The 22,776-nt window shown below is 35.0% G+C and overlaps 3 protein-coding genes and 1 pseudogene across 3 annotated transcripts; 1 reads left to right on the top strand and 3 right to left on the bottom strand.

Moving 5' to 3' along the window:
- Window positions 1-13,839: 13,839 nt before the first annotated feature.
- On the bottom strand, window positions 13,840-15,177 carry LOC111876952 (uncharacterized protein At2g29880-like). The gene is made up of 2 exons (XM_023873510.3): window positions 14,836-15,177; window positions 13,840-14,747 (listed from the first exon to the last, which is right to left on the bottom strand). The coding sequence occupies exons 1-2, from the start codon at window positions 15,175-15,177 to the stop codon at window positions 14,145-14,147; spliced, it is 945 nt and encodes a 314-aa protein (XP_023729278.3). The 3' UTR covers window positions 13,840-14,144.
- A 182-nt stretch (window positions 15,178-15,359) lies between these two features.
- Window positions 15,360-15,776, bottom strand: LOC128127640 (uncharacterized). Its single transcript, XM_052766296.1, has one exon. The coding sequence runs from the start codon at window positions 15,774-15,776 to the stop codon at window positions 15,360-15,362; it is 417 nt and encodes a 138-aa protein (XP_052622256.1).
- LOC128127641 (uncharacterized) lies at window positions 15,776-16,538 on the bottom strand. Its single transcript, XM_052766297.1, has one exon. It carries the CDS (start codon window positions 16,536-16,538, stop codon window positions 15,858-15,860), a length of 681 nt encoding a protein of 226 aa, XP_052622257.1. The 3' UTR covers window positions 15,776-15,857.
- Window positions 16,539-16,610: 72 nt separating this feature from the next.
- On the top strand, window positions 16,611-20,201 carry LOC128127642 (4-hydroxy-3-methylbut-2-enyl diphosphate reductase, chloroplastic-like; annotated as a pseudogene).
- The last annotated feature ends 2,575 nt before the right edge of the window (window positions 20,202-22,776 follow it).

A 22,776-nucleotide genomic window follows, 5' to 3' on the forward strand; every position in this document is an offset into this window, starting at 1 on the left:
AATGGGGCGGGTTTGGTTCGAATCGACCTTGATCCAAACCCTTTTAACAAATTTCAAAATTCGATCCAAACCCGCTCCGTAACCCGCAGGGTTTTGAATAATCAAATTCATACCCTTATCCACCGAATCAACCGATATCCAAACCCGCCCCTAACCCATAGGCTTTTTGAATTATCAAACACATATTACTTAATTGATAAAATAATATTTCTTAAATAAAACAAATATTGATTTAGAAAACACATTACGTACTCGAGGAATTCCGATTGGAATTAAAAATAACTATTGTAGTAACTACTGATTTATTTTTTACTGTCAATTGTAGTGATAGAGAATAGCAATGGCAAACTTTCTTTCAGTTGATGAATGGATCTATTGATTTATGAATGAAATATGATGATTTCTTGATGAAATTGAAATGACATCATAATTCTTAGTAGAAGACCGGAAGTCTAGAAGTCGACTCCTCCATTCTTATGTATAAACAGTTTGGACTTTGGCATTTTCCCTTTGGGCTTTCGATTGGAATTAAAATTAAACTTTAAGAAATATAAAATATAAACCAATAATTCAAAAATTATAAGGGGCGGGTTATAAACGGAGTGGATCAGCGATGATCCATAACCGACCCTTTTAATAAAAGGGTTAGCGGGTATGGGTCGTTAACGGGTAAACGAATCAAAAACAATTCTCAAAACCCATATAATTCTTAAGGGTTTGGATCGGATCAGGGTCAAAACCCGCTCCATTTCTAGGCCTACTTTTGGTATGTATCGGAAATGACATCCCGAGATTTTGTTATTTAATGAAAATACACGTCTTCAAGAAAAGTTTTGATAGATTCTTATCATATATTGTTTTGGGAACAAATTTCGTAACTCTTTTAATCAAAGGATTACTCTGATTTTATAAAACAAAGCATAAACAAATCGGTCTTTTCTGGCCGTGAAATTGGGGATGTCACAGTTGGTATCAGAGCATTAGTTTAAGCGAACTAGGAATTTGTGGGATTTCTAGACTTAAACTTAGGATGCTAAGTGATGATTGTGAGATGAGTGTCTACCATATTTTAGAAACAAGCACTAGTATATTTTAGGAAAGATGCCTAAAATGCTTTTATGTGCTAAATGATATATGTTTTCCATATATGAAATTGTTTGTTCGGATCTATGCTCTGTTACCGACCAGATCTGGAAACCTTATGTGTTTAGGATTCTAAGCGTATGACTACGATATTAGAACTAGCATGTAAACATTTTGGAGTGATAAAGATGATTTGAATATCTACCGTGAATGAGGATCTAAAATCACCTTATTCGATGTATAGATCAAAAATGGCAAGAACCAGGAGTGGAGCTGGAAACGTGAACGAAAACAGGAATCAACCACCTATGATTGAGCAAGTAGTTGTTGCAGCAGCACCACCTGAGCTGATGACAACGGCTGCAGTACAATTGATGATTCAAACGATGTTGGATCGTCAGATGGAAGAAACTAGATGTCTGCTTCGGCAGAATCGTGAAGAACTTTCAACACAAGTTGAAGAGCCCGAAGAGAATGGAGGGCAGTCAGAAGGAGGAAACTTAAGTGGGATTATTGGTCAAGCCGACCCACCATTAGTTCGACAAAACAACCAGGATGGAGGAAATGATGGGCGTGGGTGCAAGTACAAGGATTTCATGGCATCCAAACCGCCGCGTCTATCTGGAAGCCCGACACCAGTGGAAGTTATGGACTGGATCCTCGAAATGGAGACAATGTTTGATAGTTGCGAGTGTAGCAACCGATAGAAAACTGCTCTCGCGACTCCTCTGTTAAAGTCTAGAGTGTTGAACTAGTGGAAGCTACTAGTGGGTTTGATGCCCAAGGGAGAAGGTAGCAAGATATCTTGGGAAGATTTTGTGGTGCAACTAAAGATTAAATACTGCTCTGAGCAGGATCTTCTAGAAAATCAACAATGAGTTCCAGAATCTGAAGAAGGGAAGATTGAGTGTCACCGAGTACGCTACTAGTTTTACGGAGAAGATGAAGCTTGTTCCCTACCTACTTCCAACGGAAATTTCCAAGGTCAACAAGTTTTCCAATGGATTACCAGTGGACTTTGGTCCAATGGTCAAGCAAGCAACCACTTTGAAAGCCGCCATCTGGGCAGCTAAGAATGTTGAGACCCAATTAAATAAGGGAAAAGGGTCTGGAGAAAGCTGAAGTTGGCGAGAAGAGGAAGCTTGAAGGATCCTCAAGACCTGATAGTAAGGGAAAGTTCGCAAAGTCTAACCTGGATGACCAGAGGTATGGAGCCAAGTGGTGTGAAAATTGCAGGAAGAAGCACTTTGGAGCATGCAACGAAGAAGTAACCTGTTACAAATGTGGAAGGATCGGCCACTATTCCTCGAATTATACACATAATGATAAGTTATGATACGGATGCAGAGGCAAGGGCTACATGTCTAGAGACTGCCCAAAGAAAAATGGGGCAGCAAGGCTAGAGGCACCACTAAAGCCAAGGGCATTCCACGTGATCCTCGACGAAGCAGACAATAACGTGAGGAATCAGAAATAAGGATTTTATATCTAAAGATCAAATTATGAAGTAACTTATGGTGTAGCCTATTAGAGGCATAATATAGGGTGAACTTGAACTTTTGTGTAATAGTTTCAAGAATTAATATAAACCTTGGTTTTTTTATCTGATGTATTAAGTGACACCTATCGGAAGATGTCGAAGGTGGTATCTTGCCTTTATTTTATGTCTAACAAAGTAACAGTACGTTTAAAGGAGTACGGCACGTCTGAAGTACACCTTCGATTGGCTGGATGATGGAACGATTGGTGTAGTTCTTGAAGATGTCCCATCATCTGGAATTTCCACCACCAACCGAGTTGAATTAGAATTGATGATTGAAGATACGTATGGAAGAAGTACTAGTAGAGTCTAGGAAAATTTGTATGATTAATTGGACACATTCGTATGTGTTAAATTGTTTTGTGATTTTAGAACTTGGGGACTGCGATACAATACTTGGGATGAGTATGAGTAGGTGTGAATAGTAGTAGAGATCTATACTACTGGAAGCACATGACTCACGCTTGGATCAGGGAAAGTCACAATGTTACTAAAGAAGCAAGTGATTGGTCTCGTTTTATTCAAGTATGTCGTTACCATCATTTCGGTAATGACTAATGAGATGATTGTTATTCCGACCCTAGTGGTCATATCAAATTGAGTCCGACTACGATGAGTTTGTTATGTGGTTCATGGAACCAAGTTCGATGTAACATCTGACTTAAGTCAGAATATTGAAATCAATGCGATCGATGACATCGCACTCATTGTTAAGGAAGCTTGTAGTTAGAAATGCTACATGCAAAAATGTGATTATATCACATTAGAATATGAAGGAAGGTATATTCCATTCTGGAATTTGACTCTAAGAGACATAAGTCTAAGCGTTGCATCATACGATGAGAGATCATTAGAGCACGACCCATCGGTCTGTTACAATAGATAAAGGAAAGTACTTATCCTAAGAAGAAGAATGAGTCCTCAATAAGGATTTATTTTTGTAACTCGAAGTTTACGATTGAAAGTCCAACATAATACGAAGAGCATATGCAAAATTAAGCATCGCTTGCAGTCAAGAAGCCTAATAGTTAGGTACTCGTTCGAAGAAACATATATATTACGGTTATTACTTATGATGGAAAGATAATGTATGGAATCATTATAAAATCCCTATTTTCGTTGATGATTCCGAGACATAATCATCCTAAGGGGAGATAATTGTAATGCCCATAGATCCGGGCTAGTAAATTTAGAGACGATAAATTTCAAAAGTGACTTTTTGATAAAAGATTATTTAGAATGAATAGTCTTAAATAGATTGTAGTGGTCATGACAAGGATACCGGATATATAAAGAATGCCGAAATCCGAGTTTTAACAAAGAATTTATGACCTGTCGAAGTTTCGCGATAGATTCGGCACGACGTTGTAGGACGTAAATAGTGAATTTACGATAGAGCAATATTTAGTCTTAGTGATCTAAACAAAAGTCAAAGAATACATTAAACCGAGAGCGTGCATAAAAAGAACGTCTAAATCTGACTTCGTATGAGGAAATTAAGATTTTTCGAAGTTTCGACTTAGCAGTATGCATCCCAAAGTTCGAATATGAGATCGAGTGGTTTCTAGCTGAAAAAATCTAAACGAGAATCGGAAATCTCGTCGATAGTATTCCAACGGTAAAAAGACAGACGAAAACGGACGTCAGATGAAGGAGTTGTGAATTCCTAACGGAGTTTTCCTGTCCCAGCCTACAAAAAATAATATAATAAAAGTTTAATTCAAAATTAGCCAACTTAGTCTAAACGAGAGTTATAGATCATAATCTCACCTACGCGTGCATATAAAGAACGTCGAAAACGGAGCTCGTATGCGAAAGATATGAATTTATGAAGTTCGGGGCACAAACCCTAACCCTGTGGCAGGGTTCACGACGTAAACTCAGTGATGAGATCCTTCTGATCCTGGCAGACCCAAGTTGCAACTATGCACCTGATGACGTCCAAGGTCACGACGTGAAATGATGGTTCACGACGTGAAAATCGAAAAATCAGCCCTATAAATAGAAACTGAAGGCGGTCGGGTTTAGCTGCTAATTCCTTCACTCTCTCACTCCCGATACCCTATCTAGCCCTCTTAAAGTACCCCCGAAGCCCCGGTATCATCCCGACACCCGAAGCAAGTCCCGAATCCCCAAAGATCCCGAGGAGAAAAGAGGTTCAAGTCGAAGCTCTGCCCATGAGAAGCCCGGTGTGTAAAGATATCCCGATTTCATAGAAGAACTTCTACTTGAAGAGTCGTAGTGTTGTCCGAGCATCGTCTAACCAAGTGAGTGTGTAGTTACTTTCTTCTAACATATAGATATGAAGTATTTGCTATGAAATGCATGCTATGTGTTTATATATTGTTTGTTTACTTGAGATGGGTGTTGGATGAATGTTTTATATAGGTTTTAAATGATTTAAACTATATATATATATATATATATATATATATATATATATATATATATATATATATATGTTATATCTACAAATATGTTGGGTAGAACATGGGTAGATGAAATAGTTGGTGTGTGATAAAAGATGAGTTGGTTGATGAGATGAAAGGTGATATAGATCATTAGATGAGGGTGACAGGTGAAAATAAGTGAAACCTTTACCCAAACGATGGCCCCGTCATTCAGCAGAGTAGGAATGACAACCACAGACTATTCTAGACAGTCCTGTGGAACACTAGCAAGCTTGCAACTTGTAGGTGTTGTGGAGCTAATGTTCACCGGTGTACTCTAAAAACCCTGGAAGCTATAGATTTAGTGCCTTATAAAAATACGATGGTAGCGATGGATTTAGTACAGTGTAGATGAACCTTGGTAGCTACGGATTTAGTACTGTATATATGAACCTTGGTAGTTGTGGATTTAGTAATGTATAGACGAATCTTGGCAGCCATGGATTTAGTGTTTGTTATAGGAACCTCGGGCAACAATGGACTTTGTGCCAATTCCTTAGGTCGATCCTTAGGAACGAATGAATGAAGGATAGTCGATTCTTAGGGAACAAATTCTGCAACTCTTTTAATCAACAGATTACTCTGATTTTATAAAACAAAGCATAAACAAATCGGTCTTTTCTGGCCGTTAAATTGGGGATGTCAAAAAACTGATGCATAAATCAAATACAGATATCAAAACATTAAATGGAATCAACACTTGAAACTAGAATTAGAAGACTGAAACTAAAATTTGAAAAACAATACCAACATCTTATGGAGTTTATATAAAATTGATTCACAGAATAATGTATCAAATCTAGCTTCTTAAAGCATCAAGAAGAAAATCGTTCCATAGATGAAGTTGATTGGCTACAAAATCGAAATATGTGGGAGTGTTTTTGTTCGTCGGGGATCTAGAAAAGGGTCGAGATTTGAAGTACGAGTGATGAACTTTCCGGTGGGCGATCATTCACACCACCAAGACCACTGACATCTCCAATCTAGTTTATATGTCACATCAATAGAGGGTACATTGTTGGATACCCATCATCCATCATTGTATTTATTTACCTGCATCATCATCTTCATAAGGCTTCGTCACCATACCCTGTTCACTCGACCGCTATCTTTAAATCCACCAAACACCACCTATAATTCCACTGCCAACCCTACACAACCCATCATCTTCAAACCTTTAAAAATCAGAGGAGGAAGAGAAAATTTTGGTTCTTGATTACTTCGAAGAGAAATATCTTTGAGTGATAAAAAAATCCCAAAACATTGAGCCATCATCTCTACCATAGACTTCAATCAATTACCTCCATCTTAAACCACCATATGCCAAGAAAATCAAGAAAAGGAATTGCCTTGTTCGTCTCTTTCCCCACATCCCCAAATCAGAACATTGATCCAGAGCACGGGATAGGGTTATGCTCTTGTGTTGCTATAAGATGCCCAAAGAGAAAGAAGAGACTTGTTTGGGTATCAAACCAACAAATAAAGGGATAAAAAATAATAACAATTAAACACAAGTCACTGCTACTAAATATACTAAAGATAGTATAGAGTAAGCAAGGTCAAACCACTGAGATACGAGACTTAATGTTAGATTCATTACCAGTTGATAAGTAAATGGGGGGTTTTTTTAACATCAAATTAAACTTCATAACAGATAAGTTAAAGACTAAAATTCAGAATTTAAAAGATATTTTTTTGTTTCAAATCCTATTCCAATACTATGTTGTAAGATGTAATATGACCTCAATTTATGTTTAATCTAGATTGGTAATTAAGATTTTAATATGAGCTATCTAAGGGAAAGTGTATGAGTTTGAGAAGCTTAGGTAAAGGCTTATCGAAGCATATCGTATTAGAAATATGAACTTTAGCAAGAAAGTCAATAAGTATTGATTTCTAAAAGTCCAGCTAATTTCTAAATACATGTCAAAGCTAGTGGGAGCATAAGTGTTATGCTGGTAAGGACTGAATTATCATGTTAGTTGGAGCATAATCATTATGTTAGAAATTAGTAATATTGATTATAGAAAACAAAGTTTCAATTTGCAAAGTTGCAGGGGTTGAAAGGTTGTTTTGCTATAATTAAGGGCGAGAATATTATACTTCATTTCAAATCTATAAGCTTAGATCAAGAAATTTTAATCAAATTTAGTCAAAGTACATATATGGATGTTATGTTGAAAAAGTTCAACTTAAAAGAATTCTGTATATGGTAATATTATAGCAAGAAATTGGTAAAGTATCACGTTTTTCATGAATCATGTCCCATACACTTCTGGCATAGGATCGATTGCATATGCTGTAATATTTGACCGTTCTAAATTTTCCAAATTCCTAGGGCATTAAGATGGAAAAGGGACTAGAACCGGATATGACTAAAATAATTAAGCAACTGTCAAGGACAATCTAATGTTCGCCAAGGATTGGTCACTTGTGGGCAGTTGGAAGTATTGTAATGGATGAACCATATCGACATTATTATGAATATATAGGATTCTATTTAAAATGAGTTGTCATATGGCAAATATGGAAATGTTTCCATATTGGGAGTTGGGCGTTAAGAATTTATGTCTAGATTAGAAACTTTTATGCAAGAAGGATGTTCAAAGGAATGTACTTTGAATGTGAGACAACGGATCTATGTAATTGTCTTGTAACAATCTCAAATAGAGCATTTTGTAATTTCATTGGCAAAGTCTTGGTGACTTTGGTGCTGTGACATTACGAAATGATTATTGCATAAAATGTTAGAATCTAACATATTCTACTAGTGTCAAGAATTTGGTATTCTTGCATTTATGATAAGGATTAGAAGTTGTGAAATGAGCATCATTGGAAATGTGTTCATTTGATCTATTTCACAAAGTAAGTACCATAGGAAAATAGAGTGTGCATGCTTGGAGCATGGGACAACTGTTGTTATAATTCAAGTAATAAGTTGATTATCCAAAACAATATACAATGAATAATAAGTAATCAATATGGTTATTAAATAAAGGTGTTTTATTTATACTCAAAAGTTTGGGGTCATATAGGATTAGTATTATTCTTGTGTTTCACTTGGCATTTTTTGACTTCCCGAATAATAAAATTATTCAAACCATCCACAGTCGCTCATACTTTGGAAGTAGGTATGAAAGAAGACTATCATGAATTGGCTTGTAGATTGTCTAAACTATATTAGACATAGCAAAAGTCTGCTGCAACGTTCATGAGTACTTATGAAATAAGATTTGAATATTGGATTAAACCCACTCTCACTTGAATCACTTCATGGATTTTATCACGAGTGATTAGTGAGACGATAATATCTTATATACTTGAAACCAAGACATGTGAGTTGTAATTTACAAGTCGGTTGCACATTGATAATATGTAAACGCACAAGTAACTTGGTGTTATAAAACATATTGTTGTGAGTGATTTGATGAGTAGGTACAAGCGAGCATTTGAGTCGAAGTTTACCCGTTCCTTTTACCCTAAGAGGGATAAAAGCGATACCTGTGGGCCCCTCGATCATTTAGTGATGACACCCAAGCGCTTGGCCAAGCCTGGACTAAGGTGATGTGTTCAATTGTAGTTTGTTGTCAGTCGTCATAAATCGGAAATTGGGAAACAACATATGAACAGAGAGTACGATTAAATCCATGTCTCAATTCATACGATATCTAGAATGGAGGAATATATGATCCCTTATCTAAAGGACGCATTACTGATAAGATCAGAGTTGACAATGGCTTTTGAAAGCTACGATTGCTAATCAGGTTCTGAAGTCGTACTTGCAAAATAGTTATTAGACTTATCCAAGTGGGAGACTATTGGATTAGGTGTCTAAGCCCATAACTATTTTGGTATGTAGTTGACCCGATTATGAGCATGGTCCTTTTGGGTTGCCTTCACCATAGCAACTGATAGGATGAATTAAGGAGAAAGAGGATTTATTATGATATATTAATATATTATATGAATAATATATTAAAAGAGAAATCATATTGTTTAATTAATATTAATCAAGAATTAATTATGTGGATAAAAAAGATTAATTAAATAAAGGGTACTGATACTGTAATTATAAGATAGTTACAAAGTTGGGCTTAGGATTCATAAAGGAAGCATGGACGAATTCTATATGGAGGTCCATATAGAAATCGTCCAAGGGCTTTCTGGAAGGGTCCTTGGGCTGCTTAAGGATTAAGCAGTTGGATTAGGGTTTCCTAGTTGGTAACCCTAGAAGCCTAAGTATAAAAGGAACCCTTGGGCAAGCCAAAAACATGCCTAACCTTTTAAGAGAAATCCTAGGACGTTTTTGATGCCTCTTCCTTCTCTCATTGTTCATCTTGTTGCTTATGGTGTTTGTGACTCCATTAGAGGTGCAACATTTGAGGCACTAAGCTTTCAGAAGTCAAGATCAAGAAGTTTTGTGATTGTTATTGCTACATAACAATCAAGGTAAGATCTAAGCCCTAATCATATGTTAATTTCGATTATAGTATGCTAGATCTAGGGTTTATGAGCTTTGGATGATTATTTCATGTACAACTAGATAAACTAGATCCAAAGCTTTAGGGTTTGCATGTACACCATAGGATTGATGTAATGCTCAAATCCCATCACTTTGTGCGAAAGCCAACAGACCAGGGCATTCCAACTCGATGATTGTGGGCCAAGAGTATTCCATCCCGAGGATGATTGGACTCATAGTATGTGTGCATTCCAACCCGATGGTTGTAGGCCGAGAGTATACCATCTCGAGGATGATTGGACCCATAGTATATGGGTATTCCAACCTGATGGTTGAGGGCCTGGGGCATTCCAACCCGATGGTTGATTGGGCCATAGTATGTTGTTATTATATGTGTGTTATTTCTTGTGCGAGTATTTTGGGGGAACTCACTAAGCTTCGGGCTTATAGTTTTGGATTTTGTTTCAAGTATTACCGATGATCGCGGGAAGGCGAAGGCGTGATCGTGCACCTCCTCACATTTTTATGATCTTGATTTATGGGATACTCTGATATGAAACTATTTTGAAAACATTTTGTAATAATTAAAGGTTTTTGAATGCTTGAAAAAGTTTTTAATTAGATTGAATTTTATGGATGTTACAAACTCTTTGCAATTTTAAGTTTTTTTATTTTTATTTTCAGTAACAATTTTTTATTTGGGAAAGGTTTTGCGTGTGTATATGGGGAATTTAGCTTCTGATTATCATTGTAAATTGCATAACAAAATAAAATTTATGATTTTTGAATTGATGTTCTGAAAGACAATGACAATAGCATTTGTTTTTTTACCAGTATAGTATGCACTCGTAGCTAGACCTTGCTTAGTTTTTCTTATTCCTTATTCATGCTCTCATTTTCACTGATTCCCACAAGAGTTTTATCGTTATGCCAACTCAATAAAATGGCAATCTTACCCTATTGAATTATTTTTTCCGATCAACTTAATAATGTTGCTTATCAATTTCATTATATACATTGTAGATAATACACTTATTAATGTTGTTGGAGATGAGCCATCTAGTTGCTGAAAATAGACCCAAAAATGACCTTAAGTTCATTATTGGGTCAAAGGGTCACTCTGAAGTATGATCAGAAGTAAACAATCATGTGAGTCATTAGAGAAATCTCTCATGAATTATGGATGCTGAAATTTATTCCTTGCTAACTCAAGTTTAGAAATGGGTGGTGAGAGGAATCCTGCCATCATGGAACAGCCACAACAAGCATCTCAATTCTCAATCTAACAATAAGACATAATTTTTTGGGTTCCAGAGTTTGTTGAGAGTTAGAGAGAAACCAAGTTAATCAACTTCATAAAGCAAGTGAAATTAAGCAGCATAAGTTAGAAGAAAATGTTGACAGGGCTAACCAGTTTCAGGAATCTTTTTAATAATTATGCTACAAAGTAAGCAATTGTTATGTATTTTTTGTATCTTATGCCTAATTTTTTCATAGAAGACCTTACTATTTTTTTTCCTTTGCAAATTTGTTTAAGATGGACTCCCAGGTAAGATCCAAAGCAAAACGGGAAAAAATCGATATTTTAGAAATCAGTTTTTAGTAGTTGTTCATTTTGTGCAGGTTTTGTAATGTGGGCCTAAGGTTTTGGAATTTGGACCTAATGGAATCATGTAATAACAGACTCACTCATTATTATGATATTTGATATAAATATTTTCAGCTTCATCAAATCCTAGAATAATCCTACAAGTTACTTCATTTAACATATTGTTTAATAGCAATATTTGCAGGTTTTTGTCACTCAGTTACACCGCTTTGGCTACCCAGTTCAAGTTTTGGGCAAGTCTGTACTAAAGAAGACTGAACCTGTCCTTATCCAGTTTATGAACCTTTTGTTTATGATTTTACTCTAAATGGGCTGCAATATTTGGTTCTTAGTTTATACTTCTGGAGAGAAATTAAGGTTGCGTTTAGTTACGGAAAAACAATTTTCATTTTCCGTTTTTTGTTTTCCCTTTTCGATTTTCATTTTCCGTTTTCATTTTTCATTCAAAAATTTTGAAAACGCGTTTAGTTAAACTTATTCATTTTTCATTTTCAGTTTTAGAAAATTAGAAAACGTGTTTAGATGTGTATTTTTCTATCGGTTTTCATTTTTAGAAAACAGTAGCGGTGGTAGGATGTGGGTGGGGGCGGTGACGGTAGCAGGTCGGCGGCGGTGGTGGTGATGACAGGCAATGGTGGTGGCGGTGGCAATTATGTCAGTGGTGGTGATGGCGGCGGCAACGGTGGTGGTGGTGCTAGTGACAGGTTAGTGGTGGTGGTGATGGTGATAGTAGGTCAGTGATTGTCATGATGGTGTTGGGTTGGTGGGGGTGCGACTGTGTGTTTGTGTGTGTGTATGTGTGTGTTTGTGGGGGGTAGGTGTAGGTTTGTGTGTGTGTGTGGGTGTATGTGTTTGTGAGGGTGGGGGTAGGTGTGGGTGTGTGTGGTTATGTGTGTGAGTGTGTTTGTGTGTGTGTGGGTGCGTTGGTTGGTATGTATGTGTGTGTGTTTGTGGGTGGGTGTGTATGTGTATGTGTGTGTTTGTGGGTGGGTGTGTGTGGGTGGGTATGTATGTGTATGTGTGTGTGTGTGTTTGTGGGTGGGTGTGTGTGGGTGGGTATGTATGTGTATGTGTGTGCATGGGTGTGTGTTTGTGTGTTGGTGTGTGTGTGTGCGGGTGAGTGTGTGTGGGGGTGGGTATGTACATGTGTGTGTGTGGATGGGGGGTGTTAAGGTGGGGGTAGGTAGAGGTGGATAGGGTGGAGTGGGTGTGTGTTTATATTGTAGAAAATTTTTGGAGTTAGAAAAATATGGAAAACAATAATTATCAATTTTCCAAAAATTTCCAACTTCTTTGTAATTTTAGAAAACGGAAAATTTTCATTTTCCGTGAAAAATTTAGAAAAATAGACGAACTAAACGCGTTTTCAAAATTCTCATTTTTCTTGGAAAATTTTTCCGGAAAACAGCTCATTTTTCCACAACTAAACGCACCCTAAGGGTTTTATTTCCGAATGGTCTTAAAAATCAAGGAAAAAGGAAAATATCCTCTCAATATATTTATTATTGGTGTGTAGGAAACTGGCAGAGAGGGGACAAGAAAGTGGAAAAGAATTTTATATTCTATATTGTCTTAGAGATAATCATATCTTTTTTGGTTTTCTAGGATTGTGCATGCGGTTATTTCTTCTATTCAGAGGACGCAAATGGGTAAATAGTTATGTAAGAGGATTTATATGGAGGTAAACATGTTTCTATGTTTTTCAATATGATTTGTTTACATTGGTAGTATCAATTGATTATGTTTGCAATTTCTTCAATTCTCTCTCTCTCTCTCTCTCTCTCTCTCTCTCTCTCTCTCTCTCTCTCTCTCTCTCTCTCTCTCTCTCTCTCTCTCTCTCTCTCTCTCTCTATGTGTGTGTGTGTAAATTTGACTGATTTTTTGAAGATTACTTTTTGTGATTTTGTCCAATTGATACAACCTTAAAAGCCTATGTTATAACTTTTGTATATATTCTTGTATTTGTTATTACTGCTTAATGACCGCTTTGTTTCTTGTTGTTTTATTAAAGTCCATACCAGCAAACGCAAACATTATGTTGCTTTTGTCGGTTGTGCTCAAAGAAAACTTTATTTCTTTCTTTTGTAGCAGGGCTTATCATTGTCATTTATGTACACTGTAATAAGGATGGTAATGGAAGTTGTTGCTTGGCTAGGTGATGTCTAGAATCAAAGTTACAATGCTGATTGGTCTTTATGGAAAATTGTATTTTGATGTGGAAGATATAAACCCTTGGGATTTGTTATTTTTTTTAAGCCAAAACATACTGTCCGCAATATTGGAAATTCATTTGTTAAAAATTATACATAAATTTACATGAATACATGTATGGTGTTTACAACTAATAATTGAGCATCTTTTGTACTTAAGCAACAAAAGTTTATTTGCTAGAATTAACAATCCTATATAAATATCATACGATTCATTAGAAAATAATAAATACATACATGTAATCAGGGGATTTAGGCTATAAGTCGTAACTATCACCCTGGATCTTCATTTCTTTTCTTTATATCTTTCTCTTACACCCTGCTCCCGAGTTCACTAAAGGAAAGAAAAGAAAAGAAAGAAAGAACAAGGAGAGAAAGGAAAAGGAAGGGAACGGAAATAATAAAGTATTCAGTGCTCCCGAGTTCGAAAGAAAGGAAAAGAGAGTATTCATTTTAGGTGCTCCCGAGTTCATTAAAAGAAAGAAAAGAAAGTAAAAAAAGACAATTATACCCTTTTATGTTTTTGAGTAAATATTAAGTCTTTACATCCCCACATTCATTCTACCGTACCCCCTACCCCAAAAAAACCAACTCTCCCTTCCTCCCCTCTACTTAAAACATTAACAAAACAATTTTATTTTAACATAAAGTAAATTATAAAAAGGGAAACCGCATGTTATTCAATTGTTTTCAAGATGCAAAACGAAAACCACAAACAACTCAAAAAAAATAAAAAAAACCAAAATCATAAACGCATTAGATCAATCCAGTAACAATCACCCAAGGTTATTTAATCACGTGCACCCATCATATCTTTGAGGACACCCATCCGTATCTGAAGGGGACAACTGAACAATGTCCTAGCTTTTGCTTGATTTGTTGCCAAAAAATTTAGAGCCCTCGGTAATTCATGGGGTTCCAAACCCACCAACTCCAATTCTCTATAAATTTCTTCCCCTGTATATTCCCGATGATAAGCTCTATCAAAAATTATATTACCCTCCCTGATAGCAGCAGCCACATTATCAACCGATTTCTTTATCTTTGAGTTAATATCTTCTTCTTCATCGTCGTCTTCAAATTTCCTCTTTTTACTCTTACACTTCTTTGCACATGAAGACTGTTCTTGTGAAAAAGGAGGTGGAATAACATCCTGAATGTTATCATCAAGATCAACATATTCGTTCTCCAAATGAATTTCATTGTTAGCTAACATGTCATCAACTTCTTTAATTGTTTCAACTTGAATATTTTCATTTTTATTTAATCGGGCATTTCTTTCTTTCGTTGTCTCAGCATGTGCACCAGATGCCCTATCCCTTGCAAATAACATCAACATCTCATCGAAGTATGCAATCTTTTTTGTCTTTAACGACACAACCTCAGGTTTTGACTGTATAACAACACAAAAATAATTAGTATTGCAAACGATAACATAAAATATTTTAAAAAAATAACATAGACATAAAAGGAACAATTACTTTTATTAAATTATCCCATACTTCTTCCTCCGCTTCTATTAGTTGAGTAGACGAATTCCAAGAGAACCCGCTCAATGAAATTCCCCTAAACACATCGTACCATTGCGAAAAATGTTTTTTTAAGGTTTTGTAGCGATTCTTCAAATGACTTTTGGTAATATCCATTTGATGGTTTGTGTTCAATTCCTCAACCATTTGAGCATATGCAGTTGGTGTGAAACTACCATTCACCCTATTGCCTGTCTCTTGTTGTTTAATCATCGATTGGATGTACGCATAATCCATTATTTCTGACCATTTAACTTGTTCCTTTTCACTACCACCAGCTTCCTGTTTGATCATGATGACTTTGCACATAGGAATAAAAATTAAAGAATGGTACATTGTTAGACCACAATATGAAGGATAATACTAATCAAAAATATGAAGGGTAAATAACATAATTAATCTCAAAAACCAATCATCAATACAATGTGAAATTGTAAACAAAATGTATCAAAATGAAACTTGTTTTACATATTAATTTAATTGTTTGAATGTGTCAAATAATTTGCCCACATTTCATTTGCAATTGAATTCCTTAGTTGCTCTGCCATTCTATTACCCTCATTTGTTTCTGTTGAATTACGACGATCTTGCTCTTGTGGTCCCTTTAAGATCTCTTGCATCACCTCATCTTCAAGATTTATGTCGCGGTCTTCATCTAATAAAAAGTTGTGTAGAATACAACATGCCAAAAATATGGCAGATTGTGTTTCACAAGAGTAAAATGGTTCCGTTGTACTTCGAATGATAGGAAACCTTCTTTTAAGGACACCAAAAGCTCGCTCAATGGTGTTACGTAAAGAAGCATGACGAAGATTAAACAACTCTTTAGAATTTTGTGGACCACGCATGGAGTACTCTTTTAAATGATATCTAACACCTCTATATGGCGCCATTAGTTTATTCGTATGAGGCAAACCCCCATCTACTAAACAGTATTTACCTATAAAGAGCTTAATCAATATTATTGAAAAATATTAGATATTGAAATTACATTGGTTTAATAAATTACCTGATGGAATTAGCAGTTTATCATTTCTAGTAAATGCGTTCTTTATTATTCTCGAGTCTGATGCAGTACCCTCCCAACCCGTTAACACATACGTAAACTTCAAATCAAATGTACAAGCAGCTAATACATTTATTGTCGGGTATCCCTTACGACCACGGTATCTAGGGGCATCTCTATTAGGCACATGGACACGAACATGTGTTCCATCTATTGCCCCTATACAATCCTTGAAAAAAGGATAAAATCTCGTACTTTCTTGAATTTCTCTCGGGACAACATCACCTGTAGGTTGCTGAATATAAAGACCTTTTATCGCTTTAATCGATCGTAATACTCTATGGAAGCACCTACTCGTTGTTGATCTAGAGCGACGATACATCCACGAGGTAAACCGAGTTCGCAAATCATTACTTACAATATGCAAAAATCTAGCAACATGTTCCTCAACGGACATGCGTTGCGTACGTTGTAGACCACCTACAGTTTGTAAGATTTCACACAATCTCCTAAAAGCGTTTTCACTCATATGAATAAGGTCACGACATTGACCACCTTCTAAAAGATTGTGGAGCAACTCTTCCCGTACAGCTTGTCTTTCTAAAATAACTTTTCTAGTGGGTAACCTAACCCGCTTTTTGTTGGCCATATTACGTTGTGTAATAAAAGTAAACAACAAGCATATGAAGTTAACGACTTGCAATTGTCGGGCTCTTAAAGCATGGGCAGGGTTGAGTATCGGAGTATCCATAAGGACTATATATGAACTAATCCGTTTTTCTGATACATGATAAAATAGTTTGAGTTAAATTTAAAACATTTGTAATATTAAACATTTGTAATATAAAACATTTGAAAATATACAACCCCGAATTGAAAATATTCAAAGCAATTTTTAAACATATATACATTGATCACATTCTAACAATATTGGTAAACAATATCATAAAAGTATTAGGCATATATCTAGATTTTGTGTACGAATAAAATTGATTGCATGGTAATATTGATATATGTATATTGTTGAAAATACTAAGCACTTGTAAGATGAATATTTGTAAATTCTATCCATCATGGAGACAAATATGTAAATGCTTTATATTTACAAGATGTTTTCTAATATGGTTCACCCAATGTAATTGAGGCGAATCAATTGGTAATTACAAGATGTTTTTCTTTTTTTATTTAAGGAAACCATCTTTGAATTAAGATGTATTAAACATTAACGATTAATGATTAATCCATTGTTTTAGGCCAAATATGTGTGTGATTATATTCTTGATGGTGAACTTAATGGATCTAGCTCAACAAAAGAAGCTTTTCTTGAGGTATAATAAACAAATGAATGAACTTACATTGCTATTTCTTGCGATTAATCCTATTATTATATAATTTCAGAAATTCAAATATGCAATTTCTAAGGATTTTAATCCAGATAAGGATCTTGTGAAAGCTGGTGTAGCAAACCAAACTACAGTGCTCAAAGGAGAAACAGAGGAGATTGGGAAACTACTAGACACAACTATGGAGTAGAAAATATCAAAAATCACTTCATAAGTTTCAACACCATTTGTGAAGCTATTCAAGTTATTGCTTCTCTTATCTAGTAACATTTTTCATGTTTCTTCAACATATAAAGAAAAGATAAAGTATTTTTTTTAACAAAAATACTTAGCCCTGAATAAGTAGAAATATTTCTGCCCATTTGTTTCCAATTTTACCAATCTGATATACACTTACTGTGAGAAGAACAACCAATTTGAATTTATTTCCAATTTTACCCTTTTTACTAGAAATATTTCTGCCCATTTGCTGATATACACATACAAAGAAATTATGTACAGAATAATAACCAAAAACAAAATACAAGGCAGAAGGCTAGATGATACATCAGAATAATAACCAAAAAACAAGTTTGAAGCTGTATATAAGAAGCTGTACAAAAAAACCAAAAAAAAAAACAAAAAAGGAATTGTGCGTACCAGTTGGAGAAGGCAGGCTAGATGATGAAGAAGGTAGAATAGAAGACGATGATGAAGAAGGTAGAATAGAAGACAGGGGCGTATCCTTTTATCATCAAGGCTGAGGGTATTTTCGTCATAAATTAACTTTTTATCTCCCATGCGTTTCTTTCTCTCCAATTCCTCCCGATTTGGGAGGAAAGTTTAGAGCGGTAGAATTCCTCTGCAATCCGTTCTGTTCTTCTCTTCTCTTCTTAAAAAAAACTAGGGAGCAACCAAAATTCTCTGTTTTCCTTCCAAATCCTCTCAATTCTGTTCTGTTCTTTCGTTAATTGAAACTCAGGAGCGGGGCGTTAGGGATGAGCAAACGGACCGGGGAACCGGTCGAGCCGGGACCGATACTATAATTTCGTGAATATTTGGAACCGGGACCCGGTAAGAAACGGTCGTTGGAATCGGCCCAAAACCGGGAACCGGACCGGATAGTCTTTACAAAAAACCCCATGTCTTTGTCGCTGGAACACAGTGTTCTATTGCCAGGGGACTTGATTTATGAGAGGGTTTTTCGACTATCTATCAAAAAACTGGATATATATATATATATATATATATATATATATATATATATATATATTTATATATATATATATATATATATATATATATATATATATATATTATTGGTATTCAAGCACATGTTTTTGACAGATCATGAAACAAATTTTAACTTTAAGGCTCAACTTGATATGATACTTTTTGATGACATTTACCACTAATTTCTAATAGTTTCTTGAGATTATATATTTATTCATCCATTCACTCAAGATAAAGGAAGGTAGCAACATATTTCTCCGTCCCTGGTGTCTGCTAGTGTTTTCCTAACTTGCTTCATATTTTGACAATTTTGGGTTTTTGCACATGGTGTTGGTTAGTCTTTTTTGCCTTCTGATGTCTCGTCTCTGGTTTCTTGCTGGAATACACCATCTATACACCGGAAAACTCATCTGGTGAAGTTTAGGCGGTTGGTCTTGTCATCTTAGGTATGTAATTTGACATTTTTTTTCCCTCGGGGTAGCCAATTTGCCACCACAACAAAACATCAATATAATTGCTAGTTGCATCATATACTTGAATATGATGCTAATTAAACACTAAAAAACAAAAAAATCCAATTAAAAAAAGCCTGGATCACCAATATATTACCACAACAAAATACAGAAAAGCATTCAAAGGTACATAAGGAAAATATAAATACAAACTTAAAAAGTCTCTTCAAATCTGGAGTAGGGAAACAGATCTAACACATTTGAAAAATGATAAGAAATAGTTACCGGATTATTAAGAATGGAGTAAGGACATGAATACTGTGGGTGATTTGGTGAGGGCATGAAGGCATAACAAAGGAAAAACAGAGAATTAGAGATATTTAATTTCAAAATTCAATTCAACAAATTATTCAAAAATAAATAACTAAATAATAGATTTGATAATTAAGGCAAATACGAGGCCACCAATATTGTTTTATGTTGTTCCTTTAATCGCATTTCTTCAACACTCTACAAACCCTTTCCATCATCCATTTAGCATAGTGCCATAGTGGCATAGCAGATGTACTCATAACCATAAACCTTCGTTTTTGTTTTATATTCATCCATCTCCTTGTGATAAAGAAAAGACAGAAAAGGAAATGTCGAGAAAAAAATGTAAATATCTGTAAACAAAGACATTTGAGCTTATAATCACATTCAATAACCGGGCATAAACCGAAACCATAACCCCAAAATACATTGCTATTTCTCGAAGACCGGTTCCGAAATCGAAAAAGCAGCAAAAACCGGACCTGGAACCGGAACCGGTAGAACCGCTGGGCCGGTTCAATTCTTGATTTTGGCCGAAGCCGGTTCCCGAGTCAGGTCCGGTTCGGTCCTTTTGCTCATGCCTACTTTCTCTTTTAAATTTTGTCCCTATAGTTTGTTGTTTTTTGGTGTTTTGGTCCCTATGGTTCCGAAATTGTAAATAATCTATTTTCAACAAATTGTAAATAATCTATTGTGCGCTGAAAATAAAATAAATCGTTGAACTGAAACTAATGTTTGGTTATACTTGTCAATACATTGTGTCTTATTTTTAATTAGAAATTGCTCCTCCTCACTCCACATGGTAATTTCCAATTGCCTTTACCAAACTTTTAATTTCCAATATCTGTTTTCATGGGAATACATTGTGTCTTATTTTTAATATGACATGTTTCTTAAAACAAATTAATCACTGAATTGAAACTATTCATTGTTCACCGAACTAATCGACTCTACAAACTAATTTCTAAAAAACTATTAACACTCGCCGCTTAGCGCGGGTAATCGGCTAATATATATATATATATATATATATATACACACACACACAAATACATATATGAATACATTATAACACATGCATTATAGATTGCATACCAGAACCTACACATACACATATAAAATAAATTCATAAACATGCAAAAACCCAATTAGATATATAAACATGCATATACAAATTAAATACAATCACTAACTCGAAGTTAGAGCACATTTTTTATGTGCATCATAAAGACATTTTTACTATAATCAAATACACATAATTTCACATACATATACATCATATACATACTTTCACATATATACATAATAGCATTCTACTTACACAAAATACACATGTTTTCATATACATATTATACATACATAGATATAGAAAATACACATATTTTCACATACATACACAAAATACACCAAAAAAACACTTGATGATGAAAAAAATACACTATTTATACACACATATGCCAAATTCCACATAATATATATATAGACACACATATTTTGCAATAAAATCCTGAAATTCAAAGTAAAAAAGAACCTGTGGTGGCTGGAATTTAAGAGATGGTGTAGTTGTTAGTGGTGGTCCTCGGTAGTCAGACTATACACGGCGGTGACCAAGACAAAGAGACCAAAAAAAACTGAAATTGACAAGTATTTTGCAATTAATCACAATATTGAACTGGAAATCGATGTTATAAGAGAAAGAGAGAGAGAAATCAAAAGTTGAAGCTACCTTTTACCGGAGATGCACGAGTTTCGCCAAAGTAATTGAAGTCGTTAACCCCTTCGATCGGTAATCTCACAATGGGGAGTTCCCCTAAGTCGGAATCGATCTTGGTGCAGAGAAAATGGGGAAAGAAAAAAAAAACGAAAGATGAACTAACGAAAGAAGCAGAAAGTGAAGCTTCTACGTCGGTTTTTTTTATCTGCACAGACACTTAAGTCTTTAGCGGCGACAATTCTGGAGGTAAGGTTACCGCGTCTTTTTTTATTCCACCTTTAGCGGCGACAAATTGTCACCGGTATTGACTTTGTGCGACAATGAACCCCCGTCGTGGGATTAGATCATCGATCGAATGATTGAGATTTACCGGAAGGTGTTAGTGCGGATTCGGCCTCAAGGCATTACCGGCGACACCAGCTTTTAGTGGCGACTCTAGCTCTCAAGGCATTACCGGCGACATTAGCTTTTAGCGGCGACTCTCGCCGCTAAAAGCTGGTGTCGGCGGTAATGATCTTGTGTCTTGTAGTGAGGATGAAAAAAAAACTGATACACATAGTGCATTAAATAGATTCTACTCCTACCACGGCTTAAGAAATCAAACCAAATTCATCATTTCCTACTCAAATAAAAAATTTATTTGTATATATAGATTAGTATAGAGATTTGATAGGCCCAAAGACAGGTTCGTTTATAGCCAAAGGAGAAACACACCCAACTCCAATCCAATTTGATAAGCTCTTGTCCTTTTGGTCTTTCTATCCGTTATCAAAAGTTTATGTTATTACTTTTCTGGTTCGGTAATTCTCTCCACACGATTATAGTAGTGGAATGGAAGATTCTTCCATGGGAGGGTAATACGAGTATTTTGACTTTTGTCCCAAGCTCCTTCCTGATGTTTCCTTGTTATTTTTTATGTTGAGATTAATGAAAAGCTCTCTATGAACTAGGGAGAGCACCCACCTCTATAATTGTGGGAACCTTCATTCTTGTTTGATTTTTGTGTTGCATTGTAGGGGTGAGCATAATAACCAAAAAACCGAACCAAAACCAAATTAACCGATATAACTGAACCATAATAACCGAACCATTTTAAAAACCGTTGGTTCGGTTTCTAATTTTTGTTAACTGATAACTAAAGGTTCAGTTATGGTTTTATAGGCTAACCGAACCATTATTAACCGAACCGCTAACTTTATATTTTAATATATATATATATATATATATATATATATATATATATATATATATATATATATATATATAAAGTATAGATTATATATAAAATAATATAGTCAAACTTATTTAAGATCCATTAAAATTTTGAAAATATAATCCATTAATCCTTACTTATCAGGAGACGAACGCGCAATCAAACCATTATAGACTGATCACTCAGATACACATAATCTTCCAATAATACATTAAGTTAGATTATTAATTAATGTTGTAATTCATAATCGACTGATTCTACAATTTGTAAACATTATTCACAGTTACTTTAATCTCCATACTCATAATCCTAATCGAAGGCTTCTCACACCGTTAATCCTAATCAAATATTGTTTGGACTTTATAGTCCTATTCGAATGATTTTTTGATTTTATAATCAAGACTTCTAGGTAAGTTAAGTTTGTGGTTCTTTTTGACTATGTGATATATTAATAATGTATTTTTTTTTTAATTTTTTTGATTTTTTTAGTGTTTTTGACTTAATTACATTGAATGTAAACGGGTGATTGGCTTTTTTTTTATCTAATAACACATAATGTGAATGTTTGACTCTTTTATTTAATAGTTTTAATTTAATCGTATGGAACGTGTATGAATGCTTGACTTTATTTTAATATTAAT

Source organism: Lactuca sativa, chromosome 8 (genome assembly GCF_002870075.4).
Source record: "Lactuca sativa cultivar Salinas chromosome 8, Lsat_Salinas_v11, whole genome shotgun sequence".
Taxonomy (NCBI): domain Eukaryota; kingdom Viridiplantae; phylum Streptophyta; class Magnoliopsida; order Asterales; family Asteraceae; genus Lactuca; species Lactuca sativa.